The sequence below is a fragment of the Aythya marila genome (assembly GCF_965140915.1).
Source record: "Aythya marila genome assembly, chromosome: 11".
Classification (NCBI taxonomy): domain Eukaryota; kingdom Metazoa; phylum Chordata; class Aves; order Anseriformes; family Anatidae; genus Aythya; species Aythya marila.
The window spans coordinates 1,398,186-1,416,803 of record NC_139052.1 but is presented as its reverse complement, the minus strand read 5'-3'; the positions used below and the strand labels follow the sequence as shown (position 1 = coordinate 1,416,803).

Here is an 18,618-nt window from a genome sequence, read left to right as displayed (position 1 = left end):
ACAGTAAGGTAAATGCTGACTTGCATTTCCGATCCGATCCTGCTCTCTCTGCACTTACTCAGTTGCAGTTCATTCTAACAGGGCTGGAAGAGTCTGTCAACCTCTACAATAGGTGGTTATCAGTTTGTGAAATCAGCCTGTTAATTTAACCATCAAGAACTCTTTCTAGGATGTTTCTATGGAATGAATATTGAGGAGAGAGTGACTGTAATTTCATCCAGCATCCTTGCACTATCATAATTCTTTAATCTGTATTCCCTTAGTTCAAAATTATGTTTAAACTGTATCTTAACATTAAAAAATGTATTGTTCTTGAAAACAGGGGTTAGCGGGAGCTAAAGGTTTAAGGGTTTTCTGAGTTGAGGACTTAAGAAGCGTGCATGCTGTAGAAAGTCTTGCACTGACCAAGTGTTTGAGTCTCCTTGGTGCTGTCCAGCATTACTTGGAACAATTACCATTATTTATTGCTGTACTTGGTTTTGATCAAAGCCTTCCTGTGCTACATATTTCAGCAGCCTCTCTGATGGATTTAGGAATATAAGGGATCTTTTGAAAGGATAACTAAAATTATCCGATCATTATTGCTAAAACAGGAACAAGTTGCGGATCAAAATGCACCTTGCTTCTTTCCCTTGGACTTAATAAACAGGATTTTATGTGGTATACACCAGCTTCATTCCATTGCCCTTGTTTTCTTTTTGACGTATATGAACTTAAAGTGCTTTCAGTTTGTGCTGTTTTCTCAGTTGTCTGAGGACCCCTGAGGAATTATTCCTTGTAGAAATGGCTAAAAAGTATGTGAAGAAGCAGATAAAATTGTTAGATAACCGTGATTAATGTCTTATTGAAGGCTGCTTGCACATGCTGAAAATTGCATTAGAAATTATGTGGAACATTGGAACCATCAGTTGCACATCTTTAAAAAATAATTTTACTAAATTAATTTCAAACCTCAACTTTTTTTTTAGTTAAAGTAAAATTACTCTGGAAAAGTGCAAATTTTTCTGGTAGTATCCATGCCTCTTTTTTCAGCTCCTTACTGATCACTTGGAATCTTGATTGAGCTTTACTCATAAAGTAGTTTGAGTAATCATGAATGCATAAGGGAATGTTATTGTAACAAAATAGAAACGATTTTTTAAGCTCATATTCCACATCAGTGCTTTGTAACATAGGCCTTATGGGTTACAGTGTCTTCTAAAATCAACATAATTCATAAATCCGAACAGTTTTAAAGAAGATGGTGTAAATCCAAGGGTACCTCATTACTAGCTATACTATTATATTTTTATTCTGCCATCATTTTAACGGAAACACATTTCCTTGTTGTATGCCTTATTCTTTTAATATGTAAAAGATATTAAACACAACATTAGGAATACTTTAATTTTAGAGCTCTTTTGATCGGATAATAACAAATAGGAGATGGATTTGCTTGGTTTTGAGTCCATATTTGTCCTACTTCTTGTTACTCAAACCTCAGGGAAATTTGCATGATTATGAAGTGATCTTCATTGGGTTCACAATATTTCTAAGTCATTTTAGCCACTGATAAGCCATTTATAATTTGAAATTAAACAATTGTAAATGCTGATCCATTCATAACATAACATAAAATACAAGATGGGCTGTCTGACGTTTGCTTCCCACTGTGACAGAGAACAAAATGCCTCCTTTTTTAACTGTCTATATTTAAACTGTATAGGGGCAATCTACAATAAGGGATTTCATTCTTAGGAGGTGCGCTGGAGGTTTCATGTTGCCAACACAAAACTGTGGTGTTTCTAAATAAATTGTCATCTCTTGTTTTAATATTAGGAGTTCTAGTATCAGAAGTTTTGCATACAGTAAAGTAGATTACCTGTCGTAGACCTTGGTTTGTGTTAGGTTGAAGGAATGATCTCAGAACTAAAATTTTTTGATTGGTTAGGTGTAATTTGTTCTGACTCACTTGTATTCATTGTGGGCTGAAGAAATATGATAAAGCTAGTAATACTGTGTGATTCCAAAGCTTCATGTCTACTATGAGAAATGAGAAAGAAAGCTGTGTTAGTTTTGACAAACGCAAAACAAAGCCATCTAACTAGGAAAATGAAGGTAGCTACAAAAATGCTTAAAAACAGGAAAAGAACTGGAGAGAAGTTGTAGAGCAGAAAAATATGGGAATTGAAGGGGTAGAAAGAGAAATGCCAACCCAAAAAAAAGTTAGGGTGATGAAATGGAATTTAGTAATCAGAGGTAAGAGAGATTCTGACCCATTTCAAGATGAGTCTTACAGAATTGCTGGGGAAGGCGATGGAGAAGTGTTCAATAAATGTAGCCGCACTGTTTGGAGGGGATAGGACAGAAATTTTGTGTTAGCAATCCAATAGCATATAAGGATGACATTAAATCAGTGTCTCCCCTAATATAAAGTCAGGCAGGCAACTCAGGAGGACTCTAGAGCTGTTGGCAAGCTGTGCAGTTACAGAATCATAAAGGCCAAAGCTCAGGAGCTCCATTTGGCTAGTGCAGTGAAAGACGATGAAAAATGCTTTTATAAATACACCAAGAGCAAAATGAAGATTAAGGAGGATCTCCATCCTTTACTGAATGTGAGGTCACTGATAGTGAGTGGCATTTAGTACACGTTTATCAGAAATAATTCTTTCAGATTAATTTGCTATCCTTCCTGAGAGGATCATGTTTAATTGTTGAAGATAGCAGTAGTAATACAGCACTGTTTTATGGCATATAGGACTTGTGGTCAGTTTCAAGGTGCACCTGGTTCGGGGAGCAATCCTGGAGTACTTGTCTGACAAGAGTACTGGGGGACAGATGGAAAAAGTGTCCATTCTTACTTCTGCCCTATTTAACACTTTTTATCAGTGGTTTAATGGAAACATCTTACTGTTAACGACGTTTGGAAGTGGCATGAAAATTGAAGGCATTTATAATGTCATCTCTACAAGGCAGTGTGGATTGCTTAGTGACCTTGGCTTATGCAGCTGGTAACTATTTCAGTACAGATGAACGTCAGGCTTAGAATTTGCTGGCTGTGCTTACAGGATGATGGACTCTGTCCTGGTGCACCATAACAGAAAAGCATTTTAGGGTCACTTGTGAAGAATTAGCTGGAGTGCGCACCCCGGATGTGCAGGAGACAGCTGAATTGGCAGTACCACTGTTTGGTTGTTGCCCTTGGAGAAAGGAACAAAATAAAGTCTACCAGTATTTTATTAACATCTTAGTTTAATTCTTTCTGTTGGATAAGTGGCCTGTCCTACCATAAACAAATCAAAGCAGATGTGTTCCACATGCCCTCCATTCAGCTGTAGGCAAAGCTTACCCATGTATCTGGTACGGCATATGCCTCAATAACAGTGAAAGCTGTCCTTGAAAAACTTCCTGCAGTCTGTATTCTTGTCCCTTGAGACTCATTTGAGAATAACACTTGTGGAAATAAACATATCCTAACTTTTTATCAGTATTATTTTAATTAATGTGTTGAATATTTAAAACAAAGTAGTGTAAAGACCTCCCAAATAGTGTTACTAGAGATTAAACCAAGCTGCAAAGGGGATGTGGAGAATCTTAAATATATAATACCCCTGGTAAAATAGTCACAGTGTATTTGTGGAGCTGCGTATTTTCCTTGGATTTGAATAAGAAGTAAATCTGAGAAAAACCTGTAGCAGAGCACTGCTAAGTGAAATCATTGGGGTAGTAGGGAATTTATGTGCAGAAGTCTTCCTTAAATCTTGTTGCTTTATTGTAAGTTATTATAAGTTTTGTTATGTATTTTTACTGTGATGCTGATTACGTTTCCTGTCTTTGGCACAGATTACAGGACCGGCCCTTGCTTCACTTTGGTAACCAACCAGATGTGCCAGGGACAGCTCAGTGGAATAGTCTGCACAAAAACCCTTTGCTGTGCAACTGTTGGAAGAGCGTGGGGCCACCCCTGTGAAATGTGTCCTGCCCAGCCGCATCCCTGTCGCCGAGGCTTCATTCCAAACATTCGAACGGGGGCCTGTCAAGGTAAGTTAGCAGCAAAGCTTACCCGAAAGCTGCTGAAATTGTTACTGGATTAATCTTAATTGAGTTGCACTGCTGTGAATAACCTGTCCTAAGTCATTCTCGGCTATATGTGTGAAGTATGGAAAAACGTTGTCAAATGCATTACTTCATGATTCAGTGAGTGTCTGATGTTCAAGTGAGTACATTAGTAACTTAGGTCATGTGAGAGCAGCTAGCATCTTAACGAATTTCTCACTGCCAGGAGCCCTTTCCCTTGGTTCTGTAGCATGTTTCTCAGAGTATACCACTCAGCCATTCCACGGAGGATTTTATTGTGTTTCAAGAAGTGCTCAAAACATACATCAATCTGTGGTGATACTGTTCCATTTATCTGGTGTGGGATTTTTTTAGGTAAAATTTGTTGGGTTTGGATTCATCTTAGGTGTCTTATCTCTTGAGCTACACTGCTTCAACCTGGAGAAAAGTGCACATCATGACATTTTCAAATGCCTTATTATACTTATTGTAAATTTTATACAATTTTGGAAATGCATTTGCATTTGTTTCAAATCGTAAAATCCACCCAGATGTTGCTTACTTCTTTCTAAGCATGCCTTACCATAGAAAGTCCTTACTCTGCTTTTGGCTTTTATTCTAGTACTTCCAGCTGTATAAATTCTTTTATTGTCTGGATGTCTGGCAGGAAACAGGAGAAAGTTAACAGGGGCAGCTATGTATTAAACTGATGTGGATTATAAATTCCCAGGGCCGTATCTTTGGGACTAGTTTATTTCGATCTGTCTAACATTTTCTAATAAGTTACAGTATTTTTTAAAATAGGGAAGATAAAGATTATAAATCTACAAGTAATTTTATTTAATCATCAAATTCTTGTGAAGGACTTCAAGACATTCCATTGTATTAAAAAATGTAGATATCTGTCACAGGCTAAGTCCTGGTTGGTGCCTGCAGACAGGCATGGTGAACTTCAACATGGGCATGTTTGCGTATGCTGCATAACGTGTACATATTCTGACCTCAGCCAATCTGTTCTCCTCTCACTGTTAAAAGTCAGAACTAAATTGTGCAGAAATCTGTAAATTAACATTCTGGACAGTTCTGTGATTGTATGTGCATAAATATGTGGCCCACACCCCTGACCTCATGCCACACCTAGTTATAGCCCACTTGTTTGTGTCATGGAAAAGTTGCGGTGACCTCTCTGATGGTTTTGTGCAGTTCACAATAAGGCTACCTCCGCTTGCTGCACATTTCTTTGCATGCAGCTACATTTATGCTAATCCGTATGCAGTGCCAGCACAGTTTTGGCCATGTATATTTGACCTGTACTTTCCAGTTTTCTTTTCTCTTGTAATGTGTTCATAATTTCAACAGATCTGCTATGGAACCACATATTAGCTTTATTTTTCATACAATTGTACTAAATCCAATCCTTTTGAAATCAGATAACATCCATTCAGACTGAAGACATTTCAGGGCTTTCACATCCATATTCAATCTAAGTAAATAAAAGCAGGTTAAATAAAATCCAGGTTCTCTGAAGAGAAAAGAAACCATTATTATTGTGTGGAGAAATCAGAAGAAATAAAATGGAGGGGAGGACAAGTTTATTTTAAAAAATAAATAGAATATCACTGCCTACAGTTTGACTTTGTCTGACTAAAAGTTAAATTAGTATTACAGATGAGATTTCTTAAAGATACAAACTATGAAAATGAAAGCCAAAACGTGGGATTTTGAAACAGACATTGTGACTCAGGAGCATAAGTTCTATTTTTTTATTTTAAATTCAGGGCAATGCCATGAAGTCTGGCTTGACTGTTGTTACTGTAGCGCAGCATTTGGGTTTAGCTCAGGTTCCAGCAGCAGTATGACAGTGTCAGTGGGTGCTGTGCTGATTGTCTGTGCCTCCTAGCACCTGGGTTAGCTCAGGCACAGCGCTGCTGTGGCTCTGCTGTGGCACTCTGTGACCCAGTTCATCACTGGGGGATCTTTACATAATGCTCTGCAATGTGGTACAGATATGCCCCATGGCGTTGCTGAAACTTCCTACTTGTGGCTCCCAGGGAAATTGCCTCTTGGCCTTTTGTACAGACATAATACTTTGCTTTTCAGACTGCAAGACACATTGCAGCTGACTCTCTGGGATTTATACAGGGAGATTTGAAGGCGTCATCTCCTTCAGCCTGTGGTCCTGTGTAGAAACTGATCCTAGCTTGAAGCCCAAGATTTCAAGAAATGGGGTTTTGCCAGCAGCAGCTAGTACCCCTTGGGAAGCTGTGTGTAAGCACAGGTGTTTGGGGTGCAGAGTGGTGACTGCTCTGCTTGCTCCCAAAGGACTAGGGAGCCACAGACACAGGGCAGCCCTCAGGGGACTGGGAGCCAGACCTCCCTTGTCTCCTATGGCAACGTTAGTGCTCCTCCTTTAATCTCTTTTCTCTAGCTATTACTAAGCCATTGCAATACTTCTGCAGCTTAGTGATGACACACGTTGTTGTGCTAAAATAGCTGTCAGGCCAGAAAGTGGGGCTTCTTGAAAATGTTTGTCTTGTGTTTCCTACCTACCCTGTGGTACTATCTTTGTCATTTTTTTCTTAAGTGACAAATTAAAAGGAAGAGAAAAGTAAAGGAAAAAGCTATAAAGAAAGAAAGAAACAACAAAAAATAGACAAAGCTATGAATGTCTAAGTAGGTGATTAATAATGCCTCTGGAGACATTAATTATGGCTATGGAACTCCTTGAGTCAAATCCTAACCACAGCTTAAGGTCATTGATGCTGAACTTACTGGAGTGTGAGGAGTTAATCATTTCCACCAATAATGACCATGCAATTCCCTCTGTAAGGCCTCTCCATGCACATCACACACTGCTCCTCCACTGATTTGGGGCTCCTGCATCTCAGCACTCAGGTATATGCTATATGGAGTTGCCAAGTTTTTCAAAGTTGCAAGTGATTTTGGGTGCCCAGCTTCAGACACGCAAAGGAACCTGGGTTGTGGCAGGCTGTGTTCTCTGCATCACCATTCCCCAGATGTTTTGGAAAAACAAAGCAATAACAGTTAGATGTTTAATGTCTGTAACAATAATAACCATGTAATTTCTTGCAGAAAATATTTAGATTACTGTACTTAATCATACTTTGCATAGAGTAATTACAAAATTAGTGTCTGACTTCACAAGCAAGTATCATAATATTATCATGGGTGAATGATGGATGTAGGCATATTTACTTTAATTTCTATCTAGACAAATTATTATGGCTATTCTTGAGAAATGAATTTAAAGTGGGTGTTTTTTCCTTTTTTATATGATAGACGTGGATGAATGCCAAGCCATCCCTGGGATCTGTCAAGGGGGAAATTGCATTAATACTGTTGGATCTTTTGAGTGCAAATGCCCAGCTGGACACAAGTTTAATGAAGTGACACAAAAATGTGATGGTAAGAACTTTCAGAACTTTCTTCTGCAACTAAAGGGGGGAAGTCTTCTTTTTGGGGCCAACTTTGTTTAGGAGTTTGTTACAAACTTTCCAGTCTCTTCTGCCATGAACATGCAAACAGCATTCTTCACAGCAAATATGAATAACAGTCATTTCTCCTTCTAAAACAGAGAATCTTAAATATTGGCCCTGCAGCTTTTTCCAGCCTTTTATTCATGTAACATTTTGCAGACTTAAAGGTACATCTGAAACGAGTTAAACATTAAAGCTGAAAATGTTTTTAACTGATATGTTACTTTAAAAATGCTTGAGGCACATGTCTCTCTGTGGATCTTTTAACCAAAAAGTATATATGACTGGAAGGTTCAACACATCCCCACCTACTCAGTTAAACTGTATGTGACATTAATGAGAATTTTACACTGCTGAGTGAAGACCACAGGACTATGGTCTAAACTCATCCTTATGGTTGCAGATATTAAAGAAGGGCAAACATTTTGTCTTTCCTTATTGGTAATCCTAATTTGGAAGTTTAGCAGGTGCTAGATATTAGCATTGAGATTTGCACTGCATGATTATTGAATCTTGAGAATTTTTAACTGTGATTTGATAATGGTTTTTCTTCTCTGTAGTATAATAATCAGGCATAGATACTGCAATTCTAATTTTTGAAGGGAAAATCTGAGTAATAATCACTGGCTTCTTTACTGTTCCACTGACTTTGGTGGCAGAGGGTCTGTCCCCAGAGTATTTTCTGAATGTCCTGCTTTTCTGTTACTTGACAAGCATTTAGCACCTTGCAGATTAAGCCTTCAGAAAGATGAAATGATGAAGAATGACCTCTACAGCTTAAGGTGATTGTGTAAGGGAGGTGTGCATCCACCACCCTTTCTTATGTCAGGTGCCTTTAAGGAAGTACTCAAAATTTTGTAGTCATTTTGGAAGAATTATGACAGTCTTTCAAAAGGAAAATCCGTATTTCAAGAAAAAAATCATAATTCAATTACGTGTTAGGGAAAGCAATTTCAGAAGAGTGTGTACATAGCATGGCTTTCATATTGACTGCCAATGGTTTTGGCAGAAAGTAGCCCAGCTTCATGGTAGAACAACATTACAAGTATTTCCTTCAGTGGATGAAGTATCAAGAACAGGATGAATAGGAAAGACTGAACATGTGCCTTGTTAAGTATTAATACTGAGTTCTTTTACATCTAGTGTTAATACTGTTAAGTATTAAAACTGAGAACCTCAGGCTTGCTGCATTGTATAAACATTGCTATGGTGTTTTTTGATTGTGAAATCATATTTTAAAAAAAAAATAAAAAGAAAAGAACACCTTCAGAGCCTGCAATTCTTCTAACAGTTGAGAATGATTGACTGTCCCAAGAACCTGGGATAACTTGGTTCATTTCCAAGCCTTGCCACAAATTTTGTGCACCATCATGTGAAATCTCTTTGTGAAATTTCTTAGCTGCAAAGATGGGATAGACTTTCTTTTATTTTATACCTGTGCATTGTTGAACTTCAGCAGACAGAGATTTACCTCCAGTACATTTTCATATAAAATGTACCATGCAATTTTCGTGAAAGCCTTGTAGGTATTAATAAAATTGAAAGAATTGAAAGTAGCAGCCCTATACCAGCATCATGAAATAGGACAGTGATTCGATAGTTAAGAACATAGTCATGTAACAGCTGAATATCCATTCTGCTTTCCTGAATTATCCCTTTAAGTTGAAATTTCCACTATAAGACAAGGTGTTTGGCTTATTGCAATTAATTATAATTAATTCTATCACATAATAATAAACATATGATCATGTACTTGGTTTAACTTCTTGTCCAGCAGATAGGATTTCTGGCAGGTGTAACATCTCCTTGGTCCCTGGTTTCATAGACCTGGGAGCTACCTGCTGAATTACTAGCACCATTTTATTGTGGGTCCCAGCTCAAGTAAGATCATGACAGAAATCATAAGGTATAGTGAGACATCAGAGCAAGATGGGAAAAAGAGAAGTGTCAGACAAAGTCCTCTTTATTATCAAAGCTGGTGGAAAATTAGATTTTAGGTGTTATGTTATTTCACTGCTTCAAATCAGTATTCCTCTTGCAGTAGTTGCATTAAAGCTGAGATAGATATATTTTTGTGGCGATTGAAGGGAGTAATTTTTCCTAGAGTGACATTCATGTCTGTGAGTACATTGAGTATACTTACCTTGCATGCTTAATAATGACAATATTGCTTATATGAATGTCAACACTAATATAAATAGTGAAATACTGTTTGGATTAGGCTCAACCCTAAAATAAAGAGTGGTGATTTTGCTTTTAAAAAGGTCAGACTCTATATAAACAGTGGCAACACTGACTTTTAGATAAACATTGGTGAATTTGAGTCAGAAGATGCTTGAATCTGATCCATTTACAACTGCATTTTTCTCTGTTAATTAAGGGCTCTATTCAGACCGAAATTCAATTTCCACATTTTTTGTCACTGAGACTTTTGGGACTCCTGCAGAGTATAATCCTGGATCAGAAGCCAGAAGTCTCTTAGCAGTGCTCCCAGGGCAGTAAGGCTGGAGGCTCTGGCAACACCCTTGAAGTAGCACTGAACAAAAAGTCACACCCCTCTCACACACCCAAGCAAGGAATGTGACCCACATCATGACAGCTAGCAAGATGCTAGGGAGGAATGTGTGCACAGGGGGTCCAGGGCCCCGCATAGTTTGGGATGGGACAATCTGCAAAGTTTGGCCATCTGTATGCCACCCCAGTCCCTTTACTCCTTTCCCGGAAAGGCAAGGGGCCACAAAGATAGCAGACCATCCAATTCTTTACCTAGGGAAAAAAGAATTGATCATTTTTATATTACTATCTTCCCAGGAAAAGGAAAAGAGAAATCCTCTCTACTTGATACAAAGCACATTAATGGGCCTGTGGGACTTCGGGTGTTCCCCCATCTGTTGGGGCCAAATTCCAATTTAGGCGTTACATTTAAATTCTTCAAATCATTTATAATGACTACAATATTATTCATTCCTTGCCTTGGTGTGTTGGGTGGTGTTGCAGTATTTCATCTCAGAAATTTTTGTGGTTGGTGAAATCATTATTTTAGCCATGTGTCTATCTGTTTGTACATCTCTGGAGAAGAGGTTGTATAGAGAGAGTCCTGTGATACCATGATTTCTGGCAGGATTCTCCCTTTCAGGAGAGCTAGCTGCTCAGTGATCTTAGATGGCTGTGACAGCGAGTTGTCACCGATCACTCTAAAAGTAACCTGCCTTTCTGGTTTGCTTTACTGATTCTTCTTGTAGGTACCAGAGAAAAAAGTGAGTTATTTTCAAGCTCAGCTGGACTCCAGGTTCCTAGATGAGAGCAGTGCTAAGTAGATACAGCTGTAATGTTAAGACAGTCACTGAAAACCAGGGGGGAAGTAACAACACAGCACAGGCGGGCTATTGATGGTAATTAAGGAGCAGCTGAGACTGGCATAGGCTGTTTTTTGCAGGACTGTAAATAACATGAACTCCTAAGCATGGAAGAAACCTTCCCTCTGTTCCTGTATGCAGCAATGATCAGGTATAAGATGTGTGTTATTTTCTCCAACAGAAATTGAAAAAATTTCTGCGTTAGATATATGCTGATGATTTAGTATATGGTTTAAAAATTGTTAGTGATGGTACGGTATGGTTGTTTTTGTTTTTGTTTTTTTTAATTACTGACAAAATCTGGAGAGAAAAAAATCTGACGTGCTTTCTGTGGTAGATATTTCAGTTTCTAGAAATCTGTAGTGTCAAGCAATTTGTTGAAATTTCAGTACATTCACTTAGTGGCTTTTTATTGCCAGAGAAACAGGTGAGGAACAGAAAGGTAGTTTTTGTTGCTTGTAGTCATTGTGCTACAATCCTGTTGGATTGCATTAGTTAACTAGTACCTATCTGGTCAGTTTTGTATGGGGGATTTTTAAGGAAAAAACAAATACAGTAAGGGTAGGCAATTTAGTAGGTGCCACAGATCCCTTTAAATCAGGGTTGCCTGTCTGGTGCCAGAAGATGCTGTGCTGCTGGAGATACCAAAAGACGTAACAGTTATGTTCCCGATCACTACCAATTTTCTTAATCCTAGTGTGCAGAATTCAAATTGGCAGTTATTGCTTACTTACAGTTAGTAAATCCTTTCTGCAGCTTTAGATTTTCATTCATCATTATTAAGCAGCAAAACAAACTGACCTTTTGCAGTTTATAGATATAATATGACCTTAGATTCTGTGTCACTTGCATTTATAAGATAGCTAACAAAAGATCCTGATCCTGGTTTGAAACTGCTGATTGTGTCCCTAGTACATAAGTTGAGAGGGGTATCAGACTTGAATTTGATCATCAATGATCAATTTGATCATGAATTTGATCATTAATGTTAATTATAAAACAACTTTTCTCATGCCTAATACAGCTAATCTGACCCTGCTTCTCTTTTTTGCTTTAAGATATTGATGAATGCAGCACCATTCCTGGAATCTGTGATGGAGGAGAGTGTTCAAACACAGTCAGCAGTTATTTCTGCAAGTGTCCTCCAGGGTTTTATACAGCTCCTGATGGCTTAAAATGCATAGGTGAGTAAAATACTGTAAATCATAATACAGTAGGTGTCATGAGCATTCATGAATCTCAGAAATGGGTAACATTGTACCAGAAATATATTTCACCTTGTGATCTTTAAATCCTTCTTTTATATAAAAGTACATAATGTGCCTATATTTGTATTACAAAATGAGGCTTTCATTTACAAGATGTTTCCTCTTTCCTTCTTTGTTGTGACCTTCTGTTTAATTTTTTGTATTAGAATTTTTCTGTCATGTCACATTTGTTCTCTTTAAGTAGGCAGAACATATTTAACAATTATACTTGATATTCTTGCTCTTATGTTTGTACTTGGTTTAGTCCATTTAGTTATATTAGAGTGAGTCCAGAATGGGCAGAGGATTATCCAGAGGATTATCTAAGGGCTGGAGCACCTCTCCTGTGAAACCAGGCTGAGGGAGCTGGGGTAGTTCAGCCTGGAGAAGAGAAGGCTTCAGGGAGACCTTATAGTGGCCTTCCAGTACCTAAAAGGGGGCTAGAGAAAGGCTGGGGAGGGACTCTGTCAGGGAGTGTAGTGATAGGACAAGAAGTAGTGGCTTGATACTCAAAAAGGGTAATTTAGATTAGATATTCAGAAGAAATTCTTTACTATGAGGGTGGTGAGGCATTGGAACAGGTTGAGCTCTTTGTTGTTTAGTACCTTTGGTATATAATGATTTGGGAAAAATTTGAACAAAAATAACTTCACAGAGAAAAGTACCAAATGATATTAATTTTCCCAAGAGTTCTGGAAGTAGTTTGGGTTATGATTCATTTTGAATCATTCTATGTGAGTGCCATTCTATTTCTGCGGGTTGTGAGAAATAGACTGTTTCTTGCATTATCAAGAACAGAATTTTAGTAGATTAGACGTGTACTATATACGCTTAAAATGCTGGTTGAGCATTACTCATTGGTTCAGATGAATAGCTCCTAAATGACAATCATTAAATCATTGATTACCATTTGTAGTTAATATTTATGAAGGATGTTTTTGCACTTTTATGTAGCAAAAAACTTCTGTGGAGATGCTCAACTGCTATTTGCATTTTACTTTTTATATTCATTGCTCAGTCAGGTTTGCCCAACATTCCCCTCCATTCCTGCAGTTTTCCAGCCTTTTTTACCCACTGTATTTGCAGTCTGAAATAGTTTAGCTAAAGAATGGGGTACTTAAATGATGACAGGCTATGTTAAGTAATATGCCAGACCATGAACCATCATTGAAATTTTGGCTTCGTGTCCAAGGCAAAACGTGCTAAATGGGAAGCATTGTTAATTAGCTGCAGATATTTTGGATTTTGTCTAATACGCAGACTGTTTACTTGCTATATTAACAGGGATGGAACCCAAATCTGTATTAGAGATGGGCAAAACATGTAATCTTGATTTAATTACAACATGCCTGTCTTAAGTGAAAAGTGTTAGCTGAACGTGTCTATTCTGTTAGAGATGAGGAAATGCTTCTGAGAAATGTATCCCTTATGGGACTCAAATGGAGCAGCACTGAAGCCAAATATCCAAAGGGAGAACTGGGAGTTCCATTATGACAAATCTTAAAAATTAGAATAGATGAAGCAAATGGAGCTGGAGAGTAGAAATAAAAGCGAAACATCTCAACCAAAGTACATCGAGAGTGCTATTAAGAAAGCTTATAAACCTGGTTCTGGCTTTCATAAATTTGTTTGCTCTGTGTTACTTTTAGATTACTTTTTTTTTTTTCCTTCCAAAAATTCCTGAAAGCTATATTCAGTGATTATTTTTTTTTTTAAATTTCGAAATAGTTTTTAGTGAAAAATATTATAATTGTTAAATCTGAAAATGTATTTGTGAATAGAAAAATGTTTTTCCCTCTATTTTTGACCTTACGCGTGTTTTCCCTTTTGCAACAGAAAATAAAAGAGAAAAAAGAACTAAATAAGGAAAGAATTATGGAAATTTAATATTAATATTGATATAATATTATAAATTTAATATTAATATTAATAAATTTATTATTTCCATAATTCAGAATTATTCCAGAATATGGAAAATACTCCTAATAAGTAAAAACTCACAAATTTACCTTCATTTTCTGAAAGTGTTGTAGCTTTTGGATAAGCTCGTATGCCTGTAGGCAGACAAAGATGTTTGCTCTTTGTTTATCTTTGTTTATCTTTTTATGGCACGTTGCGTGCTTGCACAGAACCCACATAGACACTTTTCCCACTTCTGTCCATTACTGCATTCACTTGTTTCAGAACTTCGTACTGACCAAAACTGATAAGACTGAATTACAGGGGTTAGGGATGGTTACAGTCCTCCCTTCCTGCCCATGCACCCCACCATCACGCCAAACATCTGAATGTACCTCTCCTTTGTGTGAAGAGGAGACTGTGTAACAAATGCAGTGGAGAACAGTTTGCATCAGAGCTTTCTTTGATTTCAAAATGGTAGATCAAGGACTACGTGTGCTTGGCAGTTCAGTTCGGTACCAGGAGGCCAGTAACAGAACTGAATAGATTTTTTTTTTTTTTGGTCTATTTCAGAATTCCGTTGTATCATAACAAGAGTAAACTGAAGTTTGAAAACAAAGACCAACTGTTTTTGTTTTTGTTTTAGCTGTACTGCCAGTAATATCCGTGTTCATGGTTCCAGCTAATAAAACAAAGAACCATCACAGGCTCTCCCAACATATCACTATATATCAATTTCCTCAAAATAATAAGAAACTTCCCTGCTTCTTTTTTATTTATTTATTTATTTTTTTTACTTGTCCACTAGAATATCTAGTAAACTCTGGAAAGCACTGGTTAGACAGATGAATGCCTTGCCTTGTATAACTGAGATACTGTTTCTTTTGTGCATGGTGTCTGCTGTTGTAAGGTTTTATCTGTAACTTTTTCCACTACATTTTGACAGCAAATGTTTGTGCATTTTAAAAACAAACTTGATCTGGTTTATCATGCAGCATCAAATCACTCTACAGTTTTTATTGAATTTGACGTGGTATGACGTATTGTGAAACAATTGCTCAGAGCTTTGTATTTATCACAAGATTACTTTATTCTATTTTTTTGCTCCCATATACATTTTCTTTCCCATTTCTAAGGTAGGGTATCTTCTGTACAATGTTGTTAGAGCTGAGTGTACGAAATCTGGGTATGGGATGTTCATTGTACAGCACATGCTTACCCTTTTCAGATAAGAAGACAGTATGTTTCCCTAAACAATGTGACGGTACTAGTTAAAGCTGTGCTGCTCTCTCTTGCCTGCAAGCCTATATCTTGTCAAATCACTACCTACTTCAGCTGGGGAAGGCGTGACAAATGAAATATAAATTACTCCTTTGAGATCTGCAATGCTGTGAATTTTTGCTATGTATCAGTGGCTTTGAAATAAAGCTTAAACTGAACTGATCTAGTACTATCTATCTATCTATCTATAGTACTAACTATAGAGTTGACACTGGAATTTTTCTTTGGAGGCCCTGCATATTTTGTATACTGAATACCCATTTCCATTCTGTTTTTCCTCCTCTAATTCATTGCTACCACGTTTCACTTTGGCTTTCACACAGGAGGTATTTCACCTGTGTTGAATCCCACATAGACCAAATTTTATCCAGATTTTTGTGGGTTTCTGCCTTTGGTTTTCTTTTTCTTTTTTAATGTTGAAAACGCTGTATCATTGATCATGTAATCAAAGAAGAAAAATGGGACCTGTCTTTTTTGTTAAAGTCACATTCCTCATTGAACTGATGATTATGTATCCATTTTTTTCTCTTGGTAGATGTGCGTCCTGGATACTGCTTCTCTTCCCTGACGAATGGGCGCTGCAGCAATCAGCTCCCCCAGCCTTTGTCCAAAATGCAGTGTTGCTGTGACAGTGGCCGATGCTGGTCTTCTGGTGCAGCTGGTGCTCCTGAAATGTGTCCGATCAGATCCACTGGTATGAATCCACCTGTATTCTGAGTGTGATTGAACATTGAATTAGGCAGCCATTTTCTTTCATCAGTAATATTTTTGTCACAGGATCACACACAACAGTTGAGGCTAGAAGACACATTGAGAGATGGTTTTATCCAGCCCCGCTGCTCAGAGCATGGTCTCCTATGGCAGGAATGCCAATAGGCTAGGGCATGCAAACGTTATCAGAGGATTTTATCAGTAGCTAGTTGATGTTTTGTAGCCTGGATATTCTGACCCTACCTGACTGAGGTGTTGTTTTCAACATCCTCTTTAGGCTCAAGTTAGTCCAGAGCTTTCTAATAGATCCATCTACAATTTCATTCTCATTGGAAAACTGGTTTTCTTTCTCGTATGTCTAGCTGTTCGAGGTGCCATTCTCGAATTTGACACAGAACATGGTTTCTGTCTGACACCAAAACGTGTTGTGCTTTAGTGCCTCACTGCTTATTGAGATCCCCAGATAACATGAATCTGGAATTTACAGAAGATGGTGAGCAGATTGTGAAACTAAGTGTGAGGGGGTAGAGGAAAGATGTTTTGAGTTTGTTCAGGAGTGGAGACTTAATGAAATGCTTTAGAAATGAAGAACACAAGAAGCTTAAGGATTGCTAGGAGGAGCTCAAGGGAGGTGCAGGGTTTAGGGAGAATTTGGGGTCATAACACTACTGCAGTATAACTGAAGAAATTGTCAAAGAATACATATGGGAGTGCTTATTATTCTTGTTTTTAACCCTTTGACTGAAACTGTAATACTGAAGCAGAGAGATAAGATCAAAACTGTGGGAGGTATCTTCCTGGTTCTGTCACTATCTCGTTAATAATATTTAAACATCTTAAATATCCACGATTGACTAGAATAATGCTAAGAACATAGTATAATCTATCGACGATCACCTGAAATTGGAAGAGGATGAGACAACTCTCAATCTTAACGTAGTCCCTGTTTTCTTTACATACTTTCTAATTATTCATATCTAACTGCTGAATAAGCTGGGTGGAAAAGTGAAGTAATTTGGCACAGGCCACAGACTGAGACATATCGTGGAAAAAGAGCTAGAACTCAGACTTCCTGATCCAACAATCTATACAAGGTCTCCCAAGATCATGGCTATATTCCACTTTTTTCTTCTAACTTGGGATATAGATTGAGACTGAACTTTCTCTTTTCAAAGATGCTTTGAAATATTTGAAAAGCCTTACCTGTATGCAAGGTATTGCTGTCATTATTTAATCATGTTCATTTATTCCTCAATATAGCCTGAGAAAGCAAGATGCAGAATTTAGAGCTATCAGCGAAGAGTACCAATGGCCCAAAGTCTCTCTAATTCTGAAATGGAAGCACACAGCGATATGAAGTGGAGTACTGGTTGCATAATGTAACCAAGTAGCTGCATTTTCAATGTGGGCAGCAGACCAGATGGTACTATAAAATAGGCTGTTTATTGCTGGAAATTATACATGGAGATTAAAGTTGCAATAAAAAAGGCTTGCACTGTATTTCTTTGCATAACACAGCAATAATTGTTTATATGGAGTGACACTTCGCATTGACACTGCAAATAATTCAAAAGTGGTGTGTCAGGCACCCAGCCACATGTGTGTTCAGTTCTCACCTAAACCATTTGCTCATGTGTGCTGATTGCATTCGTGGGCAGCCCCAATGCTGTGACTTCTTTTTGTGTGGAAATTCTCAGCTCTTGGTCAATTGCCTTTGGGTACTTGAGCATTACCAATCTGGAGTGAAAAAGAAATAAAGTATTTCCTTTCACAGAAACTAATCACTAGGTTGTAGAAAATGGATGATTAGAAAATTGACTATTAAAACTACTGTTGTTAGAAAGAAATTGCACGCTGTTGTTTGTGAACGTACTTAAGTGGACACTTCCTTCTGAATGTCTCTGTGTCTATTTTATCACAGATCACTGACAGAATGGATTCAGCTTACTTATGAATAGGCAAAATAGAAAACTAGAACAAAACAAGCAAAATACAATACAGTCTTACGAATGATTTAAAGATTAAGTCACATTAAAACAGTAGAGGGGAATGCAGTGATGTATGAAACAAACTGATCACCTAAGAGTATGAAAATAAACACAAAGACAAAACACAAACACAATCAGGAAAAGCAGAATTTGGGGCTACCATATTTATTTAACAAAACCTCCGTGATTCAGGAAGAATTTCTAATATGTTTTACAGGTGAAAATAAAAGCAGGATGAAAGTGTTGAAGGCTGAAATACTCAACCTAGATCTTCCAACACTGGATTTGTTTTTCAGTTCTCATTTTTTTATATTGGTTCAGAAATTCATGCATCATTAGCATTTTGTTTTCATTATATAATTCCTCCCTCCAGTTCTGCCATAAACTCTACAATTTTGAAGTTCAAATATACTGGCTGCACAAGTAATTATTTGTGTACACATGAATTGTGGGTGTGAATCAGATCAGCTGGAAATGTGGTCTTTAATTGTGCGCATTTTTTGCAGCACATCTTCCAAACCCACACTTCCCAAGGACAAAAGGGCTGGGGGCACAAGGAAAAGTGAGTCAGTAGGGCAGATGCCACTAATAAAGATAAACAATA

General features: G+C 37.6%; 1 protein-coding gene across 3 annotated transcripts in view; it reads left to right on the top strand.

Annotated features, from left to right (window-relative positions):
- The window catches only part of FBN1 (fibrillin 1), a 158,501-nt gene that overhangs the window by 51,943 nt on the left and 87,940 nt on the right, over positions 1-18,618 (top strand). For 2 of the 3 annotated variants that reach the window (XM_082768900.1, XM_082768899.1), the window contains 4 exons: positions 3,823-4,020; positions 7,336-7,461; positions 11,947-12,072; positions 15,851-16,009. In XM_082768900.1, coding sequence (XP_082625026.1) covers positions 3,823-4,020; positions 7,336-7,461; positions 11,947-12,072; positions 15,851-16,009 — 609 coding nt within the window. Of the gene's footprint in view, positions 1-3,822; positions 4,021-7,335; positions 7,462-10,955; positions 11,040-11,946; positions 12,073-15,850; positions 16,010-18,618 lie in introns of those variants that run through there. The other variant, XM_082768901.1, reaches the window with a different exon arrangement.